The sequence below is a fragment of the Ambystoma mexicanum genome, chromosome 9 (genome assembly GCF_040938575.1).
Source record: "Ambystoma mexicanum isolate Mex_15411 chromosome 9, UKY_AmexF1_1, whole genome shotgun sequence".
Classification (NCBI taxonomy): Eukaryota; Metazoa; Chordata; class Amphibia; order Caudata; family Ambystomatidae; genus Ambystoma; species Ambystoma mexicanum.
The window spans coordinates 693,616,101-693,636,946 of NC_090931.1; the positions used below are offsets into that span (position 1 = coordinate 693,616,101).

The 20,846-nt window shown below is 45.2% G+C and overlaps 1 protein-coding gene across 3 annotated transcripts in view; it reads right to left on the bottom strand.

The window, feature by feature from the left end:
• Positions 1-20,846, bottom strand: part of NDUFS1 (NADH:ubiquinone oxidoreductase core subunit S1) — a 1,009,292-nt gene that overhangs the window by 528,117 nt on the left and 460,329 nt on the right. For all 3 annotated transcript variants that reach the window (XM_069615565.1, XM_069615566.1, XM_069615564.1), the window contains exon 11: positions 18,571-18,716. In XM_069615565.1, coding sequence (XP_069471666.1) covers positions 18,571-18,716 — 146 coding nt within the window. The remainder of the gene's footprint in view (positions 1-18,570; positions 18,717-20,846) is intronic.

Consider the following 20,846-nt stretch of genomic DNA (forward strand, 5'->3'; position numbering starts at 1 on the left):
TTTTCTCTTTACCGAGGATTCCCAGCCTGACGACGGGGAATATTCATGAGCATGTGAATCCATGGCAGACCCCATGCTGAAGAATTGATGTGATGGAGTCAGGGCTGCATCCATAATGCATTAGAGGTTTTTTACTGTGTTGAAGGGGATGGTGAGTGGGTCTAGAGCGCAGCCACAGGGTGGGTTGGGGAAGAAGATGATCTTCCCGCAGAGCATGATCTCGGTTTGTCCCGGGTTGAGAAGTAAGTGGTTGGCAGTCATCCAGTGTTCGATTTCTGAGTGACATAATGTGATATTGGAGATGGTCAAGGAGGGGGCCCTTTGGAATGTTAAAGACTATTTGGGTGTGGTCTGCGTAGATATAGCAAGAAAGGTTGTAGGATCGGATGAGTGTGGGAGGAGGCTCAGGTGGAGGTTAAAGAGCAGAGGGAAGAGATAGAGGCACCCTGTGGGCAACTGAGTAGGGGGCGGGGGTCGAGGAGAACGGAGGCATGTGTATTTGGGATAATGTGGAGAAGGAGGATGTCCACTTTAGCGCTGCGTCGCTGATGCCAAGAGAGTGAGGGATGTGTTGCGATGTTGTCGGCACAGGTGGAAGTTAGGATTTCTTTTAGTAGAGTAGGGGGGCAGTGGTCTCCAGGGGATCCTGAGTGGTGGCTGTTTGATAGATTTAGAAATTCAGGGTGGGAAAGTGGAGAAAAGGATGAGAAGAGCGAGAGGGTGGAAGGCAGTTCTGATGTCCTGGTCGAGGTTGCAGGGGAGTCAGGCGAGTGATGCTATTTTAGTGGCGATGTCCGTGTTTAGTGACAGTGCCAGTGTTTCTTTCTAGGGCTAAGTTGTGAAGTGGTCCGAGAGGGAGTCAGAGTGTTTGGATATGGGTGGGGAGGAGGTGGTGCTTGCTGAGGCAATGAATTCAGAGAGAAGCTTGTGGAGTTCCCTAGTGGATTACGACGCATTGGTGATTCTATTCCACTAAAAAAAAAAAAAAAAAAAATTGGACCTTGCGTATTTCTGCACAGTAAGCTTGGAGCTGGCAGGTGTATGCTATTCCGTTTAACGGCGATGGGCCTGCACGCCATCTGTGTTCTAGGATATGGTTCTGGATTTGAGAGTTTTTAGGACTGAGGTGAACCATCTGGGAGAGAGGCCTTGTCTGCTATAGAAGGATCTGACTGGGCTGAGGAAGGGTCTACAGTTGAAAGAGTGAGGAGGATGGGCTAGTGGTCCGTCCAGACGAGTGGGCGAGGTTGCACTGTGGTGATGAGGACTGGTGAGCTGAAGACTGCGTCAAGGGTGTGCCTGCAGAGTGGGTAGGGCCCGAGACTAGTAGTTAGATGTAGGGTTTCCAGGTTGTCCAGTAGGGATCGTGTCATGGGGATGTGTGGGATATCAAACCAGATATTGAAGTCCCCTAATATTGTGAGGAGGTGGTGGGAGGCTAAGATGACTGCTAGTGAGCCTCTAAGGGATTCTGCAAACCATCTATTCTATCCCAGGGGTCTATATATGAGCCGGAAGCTGTAAGTGTACGAGGGGATAAGCAGAAATTTTACCAGGAGGGATTTGCAGTCCGAGTTGCAGGCTTGTTCCTCAGAGTGTGAAATAGAGGTACAAGTTACTTACCCGTGGTAACGTTCTTTCGACTGGATGTTCCTCCCACGTATTCCTCATCTTTGATATCTAGTCTAGGAATTTTGTTTTCATAGGTTCGTGCAGTGTAGTCTTGGTCTTCAATGGCCTCCGAAGCGTCCCTTGTGACTTAGACGCTGGTATATGAAGCATGCACGCTGACCGTTACCTCTGTTCTTAGTTTTTTCCTCCTTTAATTTGCATGCTGTGATATAGAAGGATATATTAAGACTGATGGCTTTTACTTGTCTGGTCAGTTAGGTGACACTTATCCTTTTTAGCTTATTATGAGTGCGTCTAGTACACTTGAAAATTGTCACTCATGCTGTCACGTCTTCGCTGAGTAGGGTGGTTAAAAAGCCTAGTAAACCACCAAAAGTAACAGTTTGTAAACACACCCAGATATAAGACATGCGCCAGTTGGTTTATATGTAACTTGAGTTTAATAAGTCATATCTTAGCCCTTGGTGATGACGTGTTTCGGCTCAATGTGCCTTTTTCAAATCAGGGCTCGTACTTTGTTTTTGTAAATGAACAGATTGGAAGTCAGTTAAAACATACCAGTCCATAACATAAATGGAAACAGAAGTAAAAAAACACATTTGTTACATCACAAAATTGTTTCGCAAAAATCATTATTGACAAAAATACACAGAGGGTTGGAGTAGGGGAGGATTAACAGGATTAATTGAAAAGATATAAAATAAATCAAAAATCAAAATAAATGGGAGAAAACTGGTCAAATTATTCATCCCGAATTCTTATAGTTCACTTCGCAAGACTTTTTATATATAAATGATTACCTTACTTTGTAGTCTTGGTTAGAGTCCTCGTATGCAGTTTTGAATTAAAAGGGTTAAATTCCTGTTGGTAATTTAAATGTGAAGCCATTTCAAATACATTTCTTAGTATTGATTATAATTGTACCTTTGTAATTACATTCCCCATTTCTTAATCACTTTGGCAGCCATTTATATACAAATCCGAATCTAACACTTTGCGGGGTGCCTTGCCTGTGTGTTTATTCTTTAAAATATGCACGTTTTCCTTTAGTGACAAGAAACGAACATAACGGTTCTAAAATCTAATAGTCTGTGTCTTAGTATGCCACGTCTGCATATACTTTTATATATGACAATGCATTACTTACAGTAAAAGCATTTCTGATGGTTGTATCTGCTTAGATTCACATGCTGTGCATAGTCCGACATCCAGTGGTCACTGCGGAGTATTGCATTTTGTTTTTCGTAGTTGAAAAGGGGACGTCGACAAGGTGTGTCTGTAACACTATCCCTATAGTGACGTGCAGTGTACCCACAACCCCTCACGCGTCGAGGTCCCTCTGTATTTTGTCTGCCCTGAGGGAGCCTTCTATACGTGAGTGAGTACAGAAAAGAGAGAGATGTAGAAAGATGTCTATGTTCCTTCCATCCGAGCGGGGAGGAAGGGTGGGCGCATGTGAATCTAAGCAGATACAACCATCAGAAATGCTTTTACGGTAAGTAATGCATTGTCTTCTGATGTTTGTTAATCTGCTTAGAATCACATGCTGTGCATAGACTAGCGAGCAGTACCCGGAGTTGGAGGTGGGCTGTGAGAAGGAACAGTAGAGAAAAGATGTCTTAATGCTGCTTGTCCCACCTGGGAATCAGATCTAAAGTGAGCATCTAGACAGTAGTGTTTTGTAAAGGTATGTACAGAACTCCAGGTTGCCGCTTTGCAAATTGACTCAAGGGGAACGTTTGCAATGAATGCTATGGATGCCCCAGGGCCTCGAGTAGAGTGTGCTCTTGGCTTGAAGGGTAGTTCTCTCTTAGCAAGAGTGTAACAGAGTGATGCATTGAACAATCCATCTAGATATAGTGGACTTTGAAACTGCATCTCCTTCTCTTCCTGCTGCCACCGAGACAAAGAACTGATTAGTCTTTCTCAGTGGCCTAGTTCTTTCCATATAAAACATGACAGCTCTGCGCACATCGAGTGTATGCAGGCTCTTTTCTCCCAAATTGGAAGGGTTTTGAAAGAACTTTGGTAGTTCTATTGACTGGTTGACATGGAATTTCGATATGAATTTCGGTGCAAACCTTGGGTGTGTGCGTAGAACCACCTTATCTTTGTGAACTGTTACGAAGGGGTCTAGAATAGAAAGAGCCTGTATTTCACTTACTCTCCTAATGGAGGTGATAGCTATTAGGAAAGCAGTCTTAAGAGTGAGGTCCTTAAGAGTTGCCTTGTGCATGGGTTCAAAGGGTGAGCCCATGAGCCTGGTAAGTACCACATTAAGGTCCCAGCCGGGAGCTGGGTTTTCTATCGGAGGGTGTATTCTCTTTACCCCCTCCATGAAGGCTTTGATAACTGGGACTTTCCACCATGACACCTTAAGTTGAGAGGTGGTGTATGCAGAAAGTGCCGCTAGATGGACTTTAATAGAATTGAACACTAGACCTGAGTCCAGTAAATGGGTCAGGTAAAGGACAATTTATGTGGGAGAGCAGTGGACTGGGTTGATGCTCTTACCTCTACACCAGATGACAAATCTCTTCCACTTGCTAGAATAGCAGTGGCGAGTGTTGAGTTTTCTAGCTTCTCTGAGAATGTCCATGCATCTCAGAGGGAGTTGTAAATGGCCAAATTCTATGACCTCAGGAGCCAGGCTGCTAAGTTCATGTTCTGTGGGCATGGGTGTAGTGTCTTGCCCTTGTCCTGTGACAGCAAGTTGTACAGGCAGGGCAGTTTCACTGGTGGGGACAGGGACATCTCCATCAGGTGCGCAAACCATGGTTGGCGGGCCCACATCGGGGCTATCAGTATCATGGTGACTGGTTCCTGGTGCATCTTGTGCACTATCTTGTTCAGCAGAGGAGTCGGGGGGGGGGGGGGGAGCGTAAACAAATTTCCCTGACCATGGTATACAGAGACTGTTCCCCTTGGAGCGGTTCAGTGGGTATCTGGAGGCGTAATCTAGGCATTGTGAGTTCTCCAGAGTTGCGAACAGGTCTATTTCTGGGAAGCCCCATTGTGTGAAGACGTCGAAGACGATGTCTTCGTGTAACCGCCATTCGTACTCTGAGGGCAGAGGGAAGTCTCTGCTGAGTTCCTCTGCTAGCAGATTGAGTTCCCCTGGTAAATGTTGTGACAATAGGAACATGTGTCTGAGAGCCCACTTCCAGATGTTCTGGGACAGCTTGGACAGTCCTGGAGAGGGAGTACCCCCTTGCTTGTTGAGGTAGTACATGGCTGTGGTGCTGTCCGTGAGGACCATCACTGTCTTCCCTTGTAGGTGTGTCTGGAAGGCTTTTAGTGCCTTGAACACAGCAAGTAGCTCTAATAAGTTTATGTGCTTGAAAGCTATGCTTGGAGTACAAACTCCGTGAGCAGTCTGATGGGATAGGTGAGCCCCCCCATCCTGTGAGCGATGCGTCTGTGGTTAGAGTGGCTTCCACTGCGGGGGTGGCGAATGGTTTCCCTATTACCAGGTTTTCCTTCGACTACCACCGTAGCGAGAGAACCAAGGCCTGCGAGACCACCACTAGATCGTCCCATTGTCCGCTGGCCTGACACCACTGGCTGTTGAGCCACTCTTGCATTGGGCGCATGCACAGGCGCGCGTGAGGTACCAAATAAATACATGACGCCATAATTCCTAACAAGCGCATTGCTTTGCGTACCGTCACCTCTCGACCGGCCACATATTGAGGGATCTGAAACAGCATATTTTTGACCCTCTCGTTGGAGGGGAAGACGAGGCCATCCTTTGTTCGAATTAGAGCCCCTAGGAATTATTTGATTTGGCTGGGGTCTAAACTGGACTTCTTCTCATTGATGGAGAAGCCCAGTTGGAACAACAGGTCTACTGTCTTCTGGGTGGTTGAGAAGCATGTCTCATAGGACTCCCCTGTTATGAGCCAATCGTCGAGGTAAGGGTATACCGGTATGGACAAACTGCGCAGGTGGGCCGCTGCCACTGCCAGTACCTTCGTGAATACCCTCAGTGCAGACGCTTTGCCGAAGGGTAGCACTCTGAACTTGTAGTGTTTGCCCTCTATCATGAACCTGAGGTATTTTCTGTGCGCTGGCAACATCAAAATATGAAAGTATGCATCTTTCATGTCTAGTGTTGTCATGTAGTCCCCGAGATAGCAGGGGAATTACCTCCTGTAATGTTACCATACGAAATTTTTGTGGTTTTACAAATTTGTTCGCTGGGCGCAGATCTAGTACAGGGCGCATGGTTAGGTCCTTTTTGGGTACAAGGAAGTACTCTGAATAAATACCTTCCATTACCTGACATAGGGGCACGACCTCTATTGCTCCTTTCTGTAGCAGCTGTTCTACTTCTTGCAGGAGGATGACGAGGTGTTATGGTGACAGGCGTCGTCCCCTTGGAAGTCTGTATGTGGGGGACCGATTGAACTCTATACAGTACCCGTGGGCTACGGTTGACAATACCCACCGGTCTGATGTTATTCCCTCCCATGCTGATAGGAACGATGTTATCCGGCCCCCAACCGGAGACACATGGGAGGGGACCAGAACCTTCGGGTCATTTGGTGTTACTTGCCGGGATGCCTCTGGGGCTGGAGCTCCGGCCTCTGCCCTTGCCACGGCGTTGTCCTCTTTGGTTATACTGGTTACCGGTACCCTGATTAGAGGGCCAGTTGCCCATAGTGTAATGCTGTTGCTGCTGCTGCTGTTGGCGTTGGCCACGAAAAAAGCGCTTGTTCCCAAATCCCCGCCTGTTTGGAGGCTTTGAGATTTGGTCTAAGGTCTTTATGGTGTTGAATTCTTTCTTCGCATTTTCCAGCGCGTCGTCCACTCCCCTTCCAAAGAGATTTGACTTCTATTGGCTTATTAATGTGTGACTCCTGTGTCTCTGCCTTGAAACCGGAATTGCGAAGCCAGACGTGACGCTTCAGCAGAATTCCCTGCACCAAAGAACGGCCAGCAGTCTCTGCCGCATCAAGAGTGTTCTTAATGATGCTCTGGTTGACCAGAGCTCCTTCTGTAACTGTAGCCAATAAGCAAGTTCTTAGAGGCTCACGGGCTTCTTCGATGTCCTGCTTAAGCTTTCCCCATTGAGCATCAGCATAGCTTGCCAACAATGTATTATTTTTGGCAATCCTAATTGAAAACGCTGCTGAGGCGGAAATTCTTTTGCCAAAGGCATAAAGCTTTTTCCCTTCTTTATCTGTGGGTGCCTCACTGGTTGACAGTGGAACCCCAGCCCTCTTCCTTGTGTTAGTCACCACTAAGGAGTCCGGGACTGAATGACCCCTGATATATAATGGGTCTGACTGAGAGGGTGAGAACAATTTCTCGATTCTTGGATTGACCCCTCTTACTAGCGCGGGGGTGGACAGCGATGGGGTGATTTGTCTCTTAACCGAGGCGAGGATAGGAATAGTTTGACTAGTGGGAGATTTTTCTTTAATAATCCTTTCGACGAAATCAGTATCTGGGGTGACCTCCCCAGTTTCAACTTCAAAATGCGCTGCTGCCTTCCTCAGTAGCGCATTGAAGGTGGGCTGATCGTCTACTGGAGATGGGTTCCTGACCGGTGTGGTCTGAGGAGACGAAATGTCTATAATGTCGGGGTCTGTAGACCCTGATGGCGACTGCCAGGGCTGTGAGCCACCTTCACCTGGGTCCTCCTCGTAGCCCTCCTCACCTATGTTAGTTTCATCCTGAAAACCACCTTCTTGTTGGTCTTCATTATTCACAAACTCATCCTCTAACTGGAAGCGAGAGTCCTCTTCAGTGAGGTCGTAAGAGTTCATGTCTTCCTGTAGGGGTTAAAGAGCTTCAGGTATTTAGCCCATGGCCCCTCCTGGAGTACCTCCCTGGGCCTCTTGGATGTCCTATTTTCTGGGATGGCCATGAACCTGTCTAGCTTGTCCATACATGACTGGAACCTCTCTACAGTCCAGTAAGGTAGGCCAGAGCTGTCTGGGAGTGAAAAGGGAGTTTCCTCTCCCTGTAGTTGCTTATTTGTGTCCCTTAGCCTCGAAGATATAGAGTCCCTTCGCCTTCCGAGAAACCTTCTCGCTGGCTAGGGTCTTCTGTCGATGGTGGGAGCTGTCCCAGCCTACCCTCTGGCGTCCTCAGCGTTTTTGTCCTTGTGAGCGGTTTTCGACGTATCACCCGCCGTCCGTCTCTGGCCGTCTTTAGAAGCTATACGCGCAAGGCTTTCGGCGATCAGCTTCTACGTCGAGGGATCGCTCGCCGTCGCGCTAGGCCGTGCAGAGTCTTTACTGGCAACGTACGCACTCTTGCGAGGCGCGTCCCCTGAGGATTTGGGGTTAGCGCCCTTATCTACAGAAAACCCAGTCGCCGAAGCGGTGGCGGGGAGGACTTGCGACCCTTACGGTCGGCGGAAGACGCCGGTGGACCCAACGCCTCCGTTGACGCTATGGCTGCCTTCGTCTTCAACGAACGCGTGCCGTGGGGTATGTGTTTGTGTTTTTCTGTGTGCGTCCTTGTCGCCGGGGTGTTCATTCCCATAAGCGGGGCGTGAGCCGGGCTTGTCGGGGCCGGGGACGGACGACGAGGAGCGGGAACGCTCCTTCGAGAGGTCTACAACCTCCGTTGCGGCGGCCGTGTAATCACTGTCCTCATCACATGCGGCGGCGGAAGCTGGCGAGGAGTCAGACTTAGACATCGCATAGGCTGCCCACCTTTTGACCCTGCGGTCCTTTAAAGTTTTGGGTTTAAGTAACTTACAGGCCGCACAGCCATCCTCTTTGTGATCGAGGGGCAAGCAACGGTTACACCGTTTGTGCTTGTCCTTCCAGGTAAACTTGCCCTTGCAACGCGGGCAAAACCTAAAGGGTGTCCTCTCCATCGCTGACGGCATGAAATGTGATTACGACCTCGAAAGAGAGGGAGGGGAAAGAGAAAGACATTCTCAGAGTGAAACAAAGAAATGACCAACAACCCCACTCTCCCTACTGTGTTAGGCCGGCGAGGCCAGGCCACGTGTTCGGCAGCGCCGAAGGATCTCCTCCGCTCGTCCCTCCGTCGAAGATCTTGCTCGGCGGAGAACAGCTTGGCAGCTACGTCGAGGGAGGGATCTATGTGTTAGTTGTTAATAATAAACAACCAAGGGTCGAGGAAATGATTTCGCAATGTCTCTCAAGGAGCTCTGCATAAAGGCGACCAGTAACTGGGCGGAAAAAAACAATCTGAGGGACCTCGACGCGTGAGGGGTTGTGGGTACACTGCACGTCACTATAGGGACAGTGTTACAGACACGCCTTGTCGACGTCCCCTTTTCGACTACGAAAAACAAAATGCAATACTCTGCAGTGACCACTGGATGTCGGACTATGCACAGCATGTGATTCTAAGCAGATTAACAAACATCAGAAGCATGTTTACGTTTTAGAGATGCAATCTGAAATCATGGCATGGTTCGGATTGATGCGCTCGCATTTTGTCTCTGTGCCAGACCCCTTCCTATTGGCCTACTCTGCCGATAGTAGTTGCGGTATTGTACATATTTGTCCGCATCCAGACAAACATCGATGGTCTCTTACCTTGATTCCATCGGTTCAGGGTCTCGCGCGTCGGCTGAGGCGCAAATTGCGTCCGCTTGGTGTATAATCACTACTCTGCGTTGACATGGCAACGCTAACACTTAAATGCCTGCTTAGTGTGTATTCTCGACACCTTAGCTTGGACGCCATCTTTTGGTAAAACAAAACACTTGTTTAAAATGATTCTCTATATAGACACTCCCAATAGTGCATGAACTTACCTAAAGTGAACAAATTCGTAATTTATATTTCATTCATCATAACAGACTTCTTAGCAAGATAAGTATAGTGCCCCTATTTTAAATAAATCAATTTCATTAGAAATCTTGTACTTAATTATGCATAATTGTGATGAGATTTAAAATAACAATAGTCCATTAAACATCTGTTTAAGTGCTATATTGGAAAAAACAGTCTCATTGACGCTGTTTGCGATTGAATCAAGTCTACTCATAGAAACGGACAATTAAAGCGCAAACCATTGCCTGATAAAATATTCAGTTGAACCTCTGTTTGTTCAGTTAAAATGTCATAGAAATATATATGGAAGTTACTACAAAAAGGACACCATCTCATTATCGGAGTTGAGGCCCGTAACTGCTGTATTTAATTTAGAAATTATTCTCGTTTCTGCCTGTCAAAGCACCTTCTCTCTGTTGCCACCTCTTTTGCCAATGCTGACCTGTTGAAGTCCAATAAATCTAATGTCTGATTTATTCTCCATTTGGTGTGTCCTTTGCCAATGCAAGGCTAAAGGGAGTCTTGGGTCCTGACTCCCTATCTTCGCCAAATGCTCACTGATGCGAGTTTGCAGTTCCCTAATGGTAATGCCTATGTATACTTTGTTACATACACATAGGATACCATAACCCACATACATAGTTCGACAGTTTATTACTTGATTAATGTTAATCTCTTTTCCATTGTTGACCGAAAACCTGCTGCTAGTTCCTTCATGTGCAAATCTGCACATGGTGCAGCCACCACATTTTTGAAAACGCTTACTTTGTGGTTGCAGCCATGTCAGCTTAGTTGGGTCCTTGATATCCGGTAGTAGTGACAGACTAAGTTTATTTTTCAATGTTTCTGCTCTTTTGAATATCATTTTAGGTTTGTTGCCCAAGTGGTCTCTGATATTTTCATCTAACTTCAAAAGGTGCCAGTGTCTTCTCAACATTTTATTGATCTCACTATGATTGCTACTGTATTTCATCACAAAACCCATTTTCAAATCGTTGCTCCATATCTTTTTTCTTTCTGCTGGGTGCTAGCGTTTGCTCTTGTGTCAAATTGTTGCTCTTCTTGTAGGCTCGTTTGACGCAGTCTTCCGTGTAACCTCTTTCTAGAAATCTGGATTTAAGGAGTGTACATTCCTGATCAAAGGTATTTTGTGCCAAACAGTTTCTCCTTGCTCACACAAATTCTCCCGTAGGGATAATGAAAATTGTTGATTTTTGGTGGTAGCTATTGGCATCAAGTGTGGAATTAACTTCCATTTCTTTTCTGAAAGTTTGTGTTTTGTGATGAAATACAGTAGCAATCATAGGGAGATCAACAACATTTTGACATGACACTGGCATCTTTTGAAGTTAGATGAAAATATCAGAGACCACGTGGGCAACAAACCCAAAATAATATTCAAAAGAGCAGAAACATTGAAAAATAAACTTAGTCCATCACTACTACCGGATATCAAGGACCCAACTAAGCTGACATGGCTGCAACCACAAAGTAAGGGTTTTTCTAAAATGTGGCAATTGAACCATGTGCAAATTTGCACATGAAGGAACTAGCAGGTTTTCGGACAACAATGGAAAAGAGATTAACATTAATCAAGTAATAAACTGTCAAAAAATAAGTATGTGGTTTATGGTATACTATGTGTATGTAACAAAGTATACATAGGCAGTACCATTAGGGAACTGCGAACTCGCATCAGGGAACATTTGGCGAAGATGGAGTCAAGACCCGAGACTCCCTTTAGCCTTGCACTGGCAAAGGACACACCAAATGGAGAATAAATCGGACATTAGATTTATTGGACTTCAACAGGTCAGCATTGGCAAAAGAGGTGGCAATAGAGAAAAGGCGCTTCGACAGGCAGAAGTGAGAATAATTTGTAAATTAAATACCACAGTTGCGGGCCTCAACTCCGATAATGAGATGGTGTCCTTTTCGTAGTAACTTCCATATATATTTCTATGACATTTTAACTGAACAAACAGAGGTTCAACTGAATTATATTTTATCAGGCAATGGTTTGCGCTTTAATTGTCCGTTTCTATGAGTAAACTTGATTCAATCACAACAGCGTCAATGAAACTAATGTTTTTTCCAAGATAGCACTTAAACAGATGTATAATAAACGATTGTTTTTTAAAATCTCATCACAATTATGCCTAAGTACAAGATGATTTCTAATTAAACTGATTTATTTAAAATAGGGGCACTATACTCATCTCGCTAAGAAGTCTGTTATGATGTTGAATGAAATATAAATTACGAATTTGTTCACTTTAGGTAGGTTCATGCACTATTGGGAGTGTCTATATAGAGAATCATTTAAACAAGTGTTTTGTTTTACCAAAAGATGGCGTCCAAGCTAAGGTGTCGAGAATAGACACTAAGAAGGGTCTTAAGTGTTAGTGTTGCCCTGTCAATGCCGAGTAGTGATTATACACCAAGAGGACGCAATTCGAGCCCGAACCTCAGCTGACGCGCAAGACCCTGAACCGATGGAATCAAGGTAAGGGACTATCGATATTTGTCTGGATGTGGATAAATATGTACAATCCGGGAACAACTATCATACGAGTAGGCTGATAGGAAGGGGTCTGGCACAGACAAAATGCGAGCGCATCGATCCGAACCGTGCCACGATTTCAGATTACATCTCTAAAACGTAAACATGTGTATATAAAAGTATATGCAGACGTGGCATACTAAGACACAGACTATTAGAATTTAGAACCGTTATGTTTGTTTCTTGTCACTAAAGGAAATCGTGCATATTTTAAAGAATATACACACAGGCAAGGCACCCTGCAAAGTGTTAGATTCGGATTTGGATATAAATGGCTGCCGAAGTGATTAAGAAATAGGGAATGTAATAACAAAGGTACAATTATATTCAATACTAAGAAATGTATCTGAAATGGTTACACATTTAATTTACCAACAGGGATTTAACTCTTAATTCAAAACTGCCTATGAGGACTCTAACCAAGACTACAAAATAAGGTAATAATTTATATATAAAAAGTCTTGCGAAGTGAACTATAAGAATTAGGGATGAATAATTTGACAAACCAGAACATTAAGAAATGTGAATCGAATTTGACTTTTTCATTTGTTTTTCTCCCATTTATTTTGATTTTTGATTTGCTATTTTATATCTTTTCAATTAATCCCGTTAATCCTCCCGTACTCCAACCCTCAATCTGTGTATTTTTGTCAATGATTTTTGCGAAACAATTTTGTGATGTAACAAATGTGTGTTTTTTAACTATGTTTCCATTTATGTTATGGACTGGTATGTTTTACCTAACTTCCAATCTGTTCATTTACAAAAACAAAGTATGAGCCCCAATTTGAAAAAGGCGCATTGAGCCGAAACACGTGTCATCACCAAGGGCTAAGAAATAACTAATTAAACTCAATTTATATATAAAACAACTGGGCAATGTCTTATATCTGAGTGTGTTTACAAAGTGGAATAGAAGGAGACAATCTTGATGTTGCGAGAAAGTAAGGTGTAAGACAAGACACAGAAATTCTTGGCAAGCGAAAGGGGATGGATGGGAGGCCGATGAATATGTGGGAGGAACATCAAGTCGAAAGAACGTTACCACAGGTAACATGTTCTTCGAATGGATTGTGTCCTCCCAAATATTCCTCATATTTGATAGACTCCCAAAGCAGTTTGACTTAGGAGGTGAGTGGAACGAATATGCCTGTTTATATTATGAAAGACTGCTTTGCCAAATTTGGCTTCCTATCCTGACAAAGAATCTACACAGTGATATTTACAGAAAGTGAAGGGACTTCCAGGTTGCCGCTCTGCAAATGTCCCTCACTGGTACACAACTTTCCAGAGCTGGGGAAGCAGCTACCCCTTTAGTGGAATGTACCCTTGAACCATCGGGCGAGCCTTTGCCTGCCAAAGAATAACATTCTGGTTTGCACATGACAATCCATCTAGAGATTGTTTTGTGACCGCCAAGCTTAATCTTTGACTGGTGTAACCAATGAAAAGCTGAACATCTTGACAAATACTTGCTGTTCTTGTAAAGTAGTAGCTTAGTACCCTCTTAGGGTCCAGGCAATGTAGTCTCTCCTCCTCCTTTGATGGCTGAGGAGGTGGATAAAAAGATGGGAACACGGTACGTTGTGGAAGATGAAATTCCGACGCAACTTTCGGAAGGAAAGAGGAATTAACCCTTAGAATGGCCTTGTCCTTGGAAAAGGACGTGAAAGGTTGTTTGGAAGAGGGGGCCTGTAGCTCACTTACCCTACGGGCAGAAGTGATGGCTACTCAAAAGGTCATTTTTATGGTGAGCATCCTTAAAGGACACTAATGTAAGGGCTCAAACAGGGCTCCCATAAGACATCTTAGTACTAGATGTAAATCCCATGATGGTACGATGAAGGGCATAGGCAGAAATAAGTTTATTAAGCCTTTAAGAAATTATATCACAATTGGCACTTTGAAATACGATCCCTCATCTGGAGATCTCTTAAAGATTGATAGTGTCGCTAAGTAGCCCTTCACCATGGCCACTTGCAATCCAGAATGAGATGATCGAGCAAGAAAAAAACAAACGAACATGTGAAGGGTCCATTTTCTTTTCCCTGCACCAGCTGGGAAATCTATTCCCAAGGCAGTTGTACAGAGATTGGTTTGCTGGTCACCCAGCCGAAAGAAACACTTCCAATACGTTTTCCGGAAGGTCCCAATCCTTATATCTCACCCTTTCAGACACCAGGCATGGAGATTGAGAGTCCTGATCTCTGGCTGAAAAAGGCAACCTCCCTCTTGCGAGAGTAGGTCCTCTCTTTGGGGAAGACGAATTGGAGGGCAGATGGCCATTTCCAGAAGGTCCAGGTGCCACCTTCTCGTGGCCCAATCCGGAACAATGAGGATCATGGTTTTCCCAAACTTCCTCAACCTCCTGATGACATGAGGAATGACAGGGACCGGTGGAAACGCGTACAGAAGTGGAAACTCCCAGTCCACCACAAACGCGTCCCCTAGAACTCCTCTTTGGGTAAATTCCCTGGAGCAACAGCTCGCACTTCCAGTGGACACTGGTCGCAAACAGATTCACGTGAGGGGTTCCCCAAAGGGCGAAGATTTCCAGAAGGACTTCCTGAGCTAGTTCCCACTCGTGGGAAATCATGCTCTGCCTGCTCAGAGTGTGTGGCTGTGTTCCTTCATCCAGCTAGATGAACTGCCAGAAGGGTGACTCCTTCGCTCAGTGCCCAGAACCAGAGCTGCATTGCCTCTCCGCACAGGGGCAGTGGCCTCCCACAACCCCTCTCTTGTTGAGGCAATGCATGGCCACTTTGTTATCTGCCATTATCAGGAAACTTCTCCTCTGTATTGAGAGCAGGAAGGCCATCAGCGCTAGTCTGATTGCCCTCGGCTCTAAAAGGTTGATATGGTCTTGACTCCGACTGAGAACAATGTCTGCTTATTGAAAGATATTTCATGTGCGCTCCCCATCCTATGAGGGAGAAGTCTGTCAACTGTCGTCTCAAGCCATGGTTGGTAAAAGGGTTCTCCTCTTATCACATTCTCTTGGCTGGCCCACACAGAAGATCCTGGACGACCTTGGTTGGTACCTGAAGCAGGTCCGTCATTCTGCTGGAGAATTGAGACCAGTGGGATCTGAGAACCCACTGAAGGGATCTCATTCTTAGACAGGGTTCTGGCAACAGAAAAATGCAGGATGCCATGAGGCAGAACAACCTTAGGAAGTCGCATGCCGGAAGACGTTGGGCACTCTGGAATTTTTGGACCATCTGCAAGAGATGTTGAGCCCTCAGGGGTTGCAAAACTTTTCCAGGACTTCTCCAATTAATTGAAGCGTCTGTGATGTGTCATATGGGACTTCTTGAAGGTCAGGGAGAAGCCCAGCTCATGGAGGAAGTGGCAGGTGCAAGATTGAGATGATTCTGAGACTGTTCCGGAGAAACAGCCCTGATCAACAGTCGTCCAGTTAGGGGTAGAGGTGAATCCCCTCCCTCAGACTTGCTGCCACCACTGCCATACACTTTGTGAAGACCCTCAGGGCCGAGGTGAGCAAGAATGGCAGAACCCGAAACGGATAATGAGAACCACTAACTGAACTTCAGGTACTTTCTGTGCTTCAGATGTATTGGCACATGAAAGTAAGCATCCTGAAGGTCCAATGACACCAACCAATCCTGGAGCCAAAGGGCCTGAAAGATTTGCAAATGAGTTACCGTCTTGAACTTGTCCTTCCTGAGGAACTTGTTTCAAGCATCTGAAATCCAAGATGGGTCGCACTCCTCCATCCTTGGGGATTAGAAAGTAGGGTGAATACCAACCCTGATTTTTCTCTGCTGCAGGTACCAATTCTATTGCACCCTTCTCCAACAGGATGAGAATCTCCTGTTGAAGGAGCGGATCTGGAACTAAGGCTTGTCAGGTTTTCAGGGGGCAATCAGGAGGTCTCTTTAGGAGTGGAAGGCAGTAACCATCTGCTACCGTTTGTAGCACCCATGCGTCCGAAGTTATACTTTGCCAACTCCGGAGATGAGGTGACAGTCTGCCTTCTACAACAGATTTGTGGGTGAGGGAGTAATTTTGCTGCTGCACCTGCAACTGAGGGTAACGCTGTGGGTGCTGAACGCAAGTTTTTCCTCCTCCATGAGGCGCTCTTCTCTGGCCCCTTTGCGAGAATTTACCTCTTCCTCTAGAGATGGAGGAATAAAAACGAAAACTATGTCCTCTGCAACCTTGACCTGAAGATTGAGGTTGTGCAGTTGCCGCCCCTAATGATTTTGCTGCAGCTTGAGAACCTTGCACTTCCTCCAGGCTTCTATCAGCCTTTTCTCCAAAATGAGAAGTTGTGTCAAACGGCATGTCAAGCTAACGTGCCTGTAGGTCTACAGAAAATCCTGGTTTCCTTAACCAATACATGTGTCTAAGCACTGTACTGGCAGCCATGGATCTGCTTACTGAATCCACCGTATCTAGGCTTGACTGTAAAGACTGCCTTAATAGCATCCCGTCCATCTTGTATGAGGCTTAAAAAGCCTTCTCTTTTCTCTTGCTCTGGAATGTGTTCTGCTGCAAGAGAGAGAGAAAGAGAGAGAGAAAGAAAGAGAAAGAGAAAGAGAGAGAGAGAGAGAGAAAGAGAAAGAGAAAGAGAGAAAAAGAGAGAAAGAGAAGGTGTGTGTGTATTTAGCTAAGGCACTCGTAGCATTTGCTGATTTTAGTGCCATGCTCCCTGCACTAAATACACTCTTTCCGAAAGAGTCAATTCTTCTAACCTCTTTATCTGCCGGAGTAGAAGAATAAGCTGCAGCTTTAGAACAAACTCTTGCTGCTTCAACAACCAGGCTTTCTGGTGTGGGGTGCCTGATCAGAAAAGGAGGGTCCGCAGTGTGCTTAGCAGGTTTCACCAAGGGAGGGCTTTAAAATGGCAAAAACTACAAGATGCATGGAAAGAACGACTTCAGCAGGTCGGTAAACCTGCCACCTCCAATTTACAGGAACAAGAAAGCAAGAAAGAAGCAGGGGCATTACAAGCCTAAATACCCTTGCATAAAGGGGCAAGCCAGATGCCAACCAGTCAAACACTAAAAAGGGTCTGGGGCAAAGGGTCAGCTGACCAACCATACTGGTCAGAAGGGCTGCCGCTTAGTCTTAGCTGCCCCCTCTCCCACAGAAAGTGAGAGTAATTCTCCTGGGACCTATACTGGCTAAAGCAGTTAGGACCAATATGGAAGCTGCCATTGTGGGCTCACAAAAATCCCATTTGGTCATAATGAACATGTTGGGCTTACCACATGGTGAACCTGAAAAAAGGGAAGCCCTGAAACACAAAACGAGCAAGAGTTAGCATTTAAAAAAACACACTGGTACCCCAACGGCAACCAAAAAAGGCACATTGGGCTACCAATGTGGTAAAATGGCTTGTACTAAACTAAAGTATATGTGCCACCAACCTACTCCCTAAAACCTGTTTAGTGATAAAATGACCCCAGGGTAAAAATGGGGAGCCTAAGAGGCAGCCGTGACACTGGGCGCGTTGGGTGAAACGCAATACCCTATACTTTAAGTAAGGTATAAAGTGACGTAATCGCAGTGAGATTTCAGGAGAAGTCTCTCTATAAACCAGAAAGTTGAATGGAAAAAGACAGGGGTAAAACTCAAGAAATTGAGGGCCTCCAAAAAAGTGGCCCTAGAATCCCCAAAATGGAAATTCTGGCTTAACACTTAGTGGGGCTGAAAAATTCATCCTAACAAAGGTGTAAACAGGAAAAACAAGGTTCTGGTGTATGGGTTAGGTACTGAAAGATTACTTCTGCAGAATGAAGAGTAATTATACTGAATATTATACAAAAACATGTTTAATTCTAGGAGTCATTTCCACAAAATGCACTATTTCTGGGGGCTCTGTAAAAATATCTTTGGGAAAGCCACAGAACTTCGTCCATCAATGCTAGTGAAATTTCAAGAACATTTGAGGAATTCTGCTAAAATTTGCAAGAAAGATAGTTAAGGAATTGCTATAGGGATCTAGATAAAATAGATTTATAGCTCATTAACATTTAAATTGAACTTTCTATAAAATTACCAAAAATCCTATGACTAAGTAAAAAGGGGTATATTTTGCATAAAAAGCAAAATTTGAAAATAAGAGTACGTGCTCTTCAATTGCCACCAGTTAGATGAAAAATGGCTTCATTCCCAATTGTTTAGTGTTTAGGAGCCATATAACCCAGTTAAAAGAAATAACATAACTTAAGTAGGTAATTGACTGAATGGAACTCAAAAGTAGGGAAAACAGTTGTCTGCGTGGAGCCATGCCTTCTTGAGGAGAAAGTACTGCAGTTTATACCTACTAGCACCATGCAAAGATTTTTCAGAAAAGACAGGTCTCCAAACTGAAAAAGTCACCCTCCTGAAACTGTTATAGTACTAAAACAAGAGAGTTAATAGGAAAAATGTGAGGTTTGAACGCCTATCCATTGGAGTGAAGAGTAAAACATCATCTCACCGAGGCAAAAATTGATTTAAACCTGTGCACTGCAGCCCAATTTCAGTAGCACACACGAACCAAGCTTCCAAAACCTCAGTTACATTGTCTTTAAGCTTCACTTAAATACAAAGAAAAAAAACATCTCTACATAATGCCGTTTTTTTACTCACCCGCCTCCAGAGTTGGGGAACACCTCCTCCGTGCACAAAGTATCACAATTGACTCTATTGAGCAGGTCTTTGAGTGCCACGAGAGCCTCCGCATCGACAAGTGCACCAGCTACTGCAGCTATTTCCTTGCCCTGCACACTTTGTAGCTAGAAGCAGGAAAATAAGACATGCAAGTCACCAGAAATAGGCACAAATACAGAGTTGTAGTTCCAATATTATGACAAACCTCACTGCTTTAGAATATTTGCACATTTGATCTACAACAGAAGGCAAAACTATTGATGAAATAAATGATCAAAGTGTCACACTGCAATCATTTTAACCACTCTGCTGCAAAGGATGTGGATGTCCGGCACTGCAACAAGATACCATGCCGCAGTAAAGGTGAGTCTATGCAGGTACTAAATACTCATTTGCTTATGCAACTTAGTTTTGTTATGCTACGTTATGTTAATGAGCTTTATACCACGCACTGCTGCCATTGTCATGGTCTCCAGACGCACAGGTGAATCTGAAAAGGAAGTAGGGTTAGGGATGTTAGTTAAGAATTGTTGAAGTCACACTGTGTGAGACTACACATGACTTATCTGCTTGGTATAGGTCCGTACTACACAAGTGTGACTGAGCAGCCAGGCCTACCTCAAGAGGTGTAAATGTGAGCTGGATTCCGTCTTGCTACAGCCAAGCAGACCCTTGTTTCTGGGCCTCAGTCGTGGGGACAAGAGGGAGGATGTCTGGCAGGCTCCTCTGGCAGTACTCGGGAAAGGACTTCGGCAGCTACAGATCTTCGATTCAGCCGTTCTTCGTGGTTTCAGCTCCTTGCAAACTGCACCGATGCAGAACGAATATCCCTGGTTGGACTTTCCTTGCTCCCTCGGTCCTGGACTCTGGTGAGGGGACTCTGGGTCGGCATTTCCTGCTTCTGGAGTGTCCTTTGGAGGCTGTTGAAGCTTTTGGACAGATTCGTCCTGCGGAAGACATTGCACTCGTTATGCACACTGGACTCCTGGCATTGGGCTTCTGCAAGACTGAAGAGGCACAGCAAGTCGCGGATTGCGCCAACTGGAGTTCGTCACGGGTTAGTTGGTCCCACCAGTCCAAGGGGCAAAGTCGTTCCGTCCGGAGCTCCTCTGTGGATACGAAAAAGGAAGTAAGCACAGCAGCAGGGCTTCACCAGGCACTTCGAGGTTCAAGAGGTTGCAGCGGGCTTCTCTTCACATGTTCTTCTTTGGATGTTTCTTCCAGTGGTCTACTTTAGCTGTAGTCCCAAGAACCTTGCCTTTTTAAGATTGTTCTCATTCATTCACAGCCCTAGGATGTCAATCACACAGCTGGGTGGCTGTCCTTCCTGGACAGCCAGCCGACCAATCGGGACTGGTTTCGTTCAGGCACACCTAGAGACAAAGGACAGGGGAGTTTCGGGATCCTCCCTCACTTCCTGCCCTTCCAGACACACTAGAGTCAGAGGCGGGCTTCAGAGATGAAGCCCGCCAAATGCAAAACACTCAAAGGGCTCAAACCTGTCTCAATGCACAGAGTAAAAGCCAAGAAAAACCTTACAAAGATAAAATGGGTGCTCACTGGTAGTAAAAAATAAACCACTGCCACAAGCCATTTAAATTAGTGACAGTAACAAAAAATGTTACATGAGAAAGTAGGATAAGGGGCTGCTACACTCCACATAAGATGGTGTGTGCTGGACCTACAAAGTAAAAGGGTAAGTTTGATCAATTTCACCTTACCATTCTTGGGAACAGTAGTTCACCCAAGAAAAGGGACTTAAACCTTAAGAGAAATCCAAAGGACTTCTCAGTGACACTGCACTGAGGGTGCTGTATGCCACTATACAAAAAGCAGATGCCTATGGAGTCTGTCACACTCGAAAACTAGTGAAAACATAATCCTAGTCAGGGAACAACACAAGAGGGAGTGGGAAAAAGGTCCCATTCAATTTGGAGTTAAAATTAAAAAGTCCTAAATCCAGCAAAAGAGCTGGGGGTCTCTAAGGTGGGAGAAAATTAGCACAAATGAAAATTCTCCCTAACAAGGGAGGGTTAGTTAGTGGCTTTGAGAGGGAGAGCGCAAGAGAGCTTTTGTTGCATGGTAGAATCAGTCCAGAAAATAAAATGTCACTGTTTACGGTTTGCTTGTAGATGGTACGGGTTTGGTGATTAGTGTGTGGTCTGTATAGGATTGTTTGTGTCTCTATGGGTGTGGTGCTGGAGATTTAGTGTGTTTGGGTTGAGCGATCGGCTGCGGTGTGCACTATGCTGTGC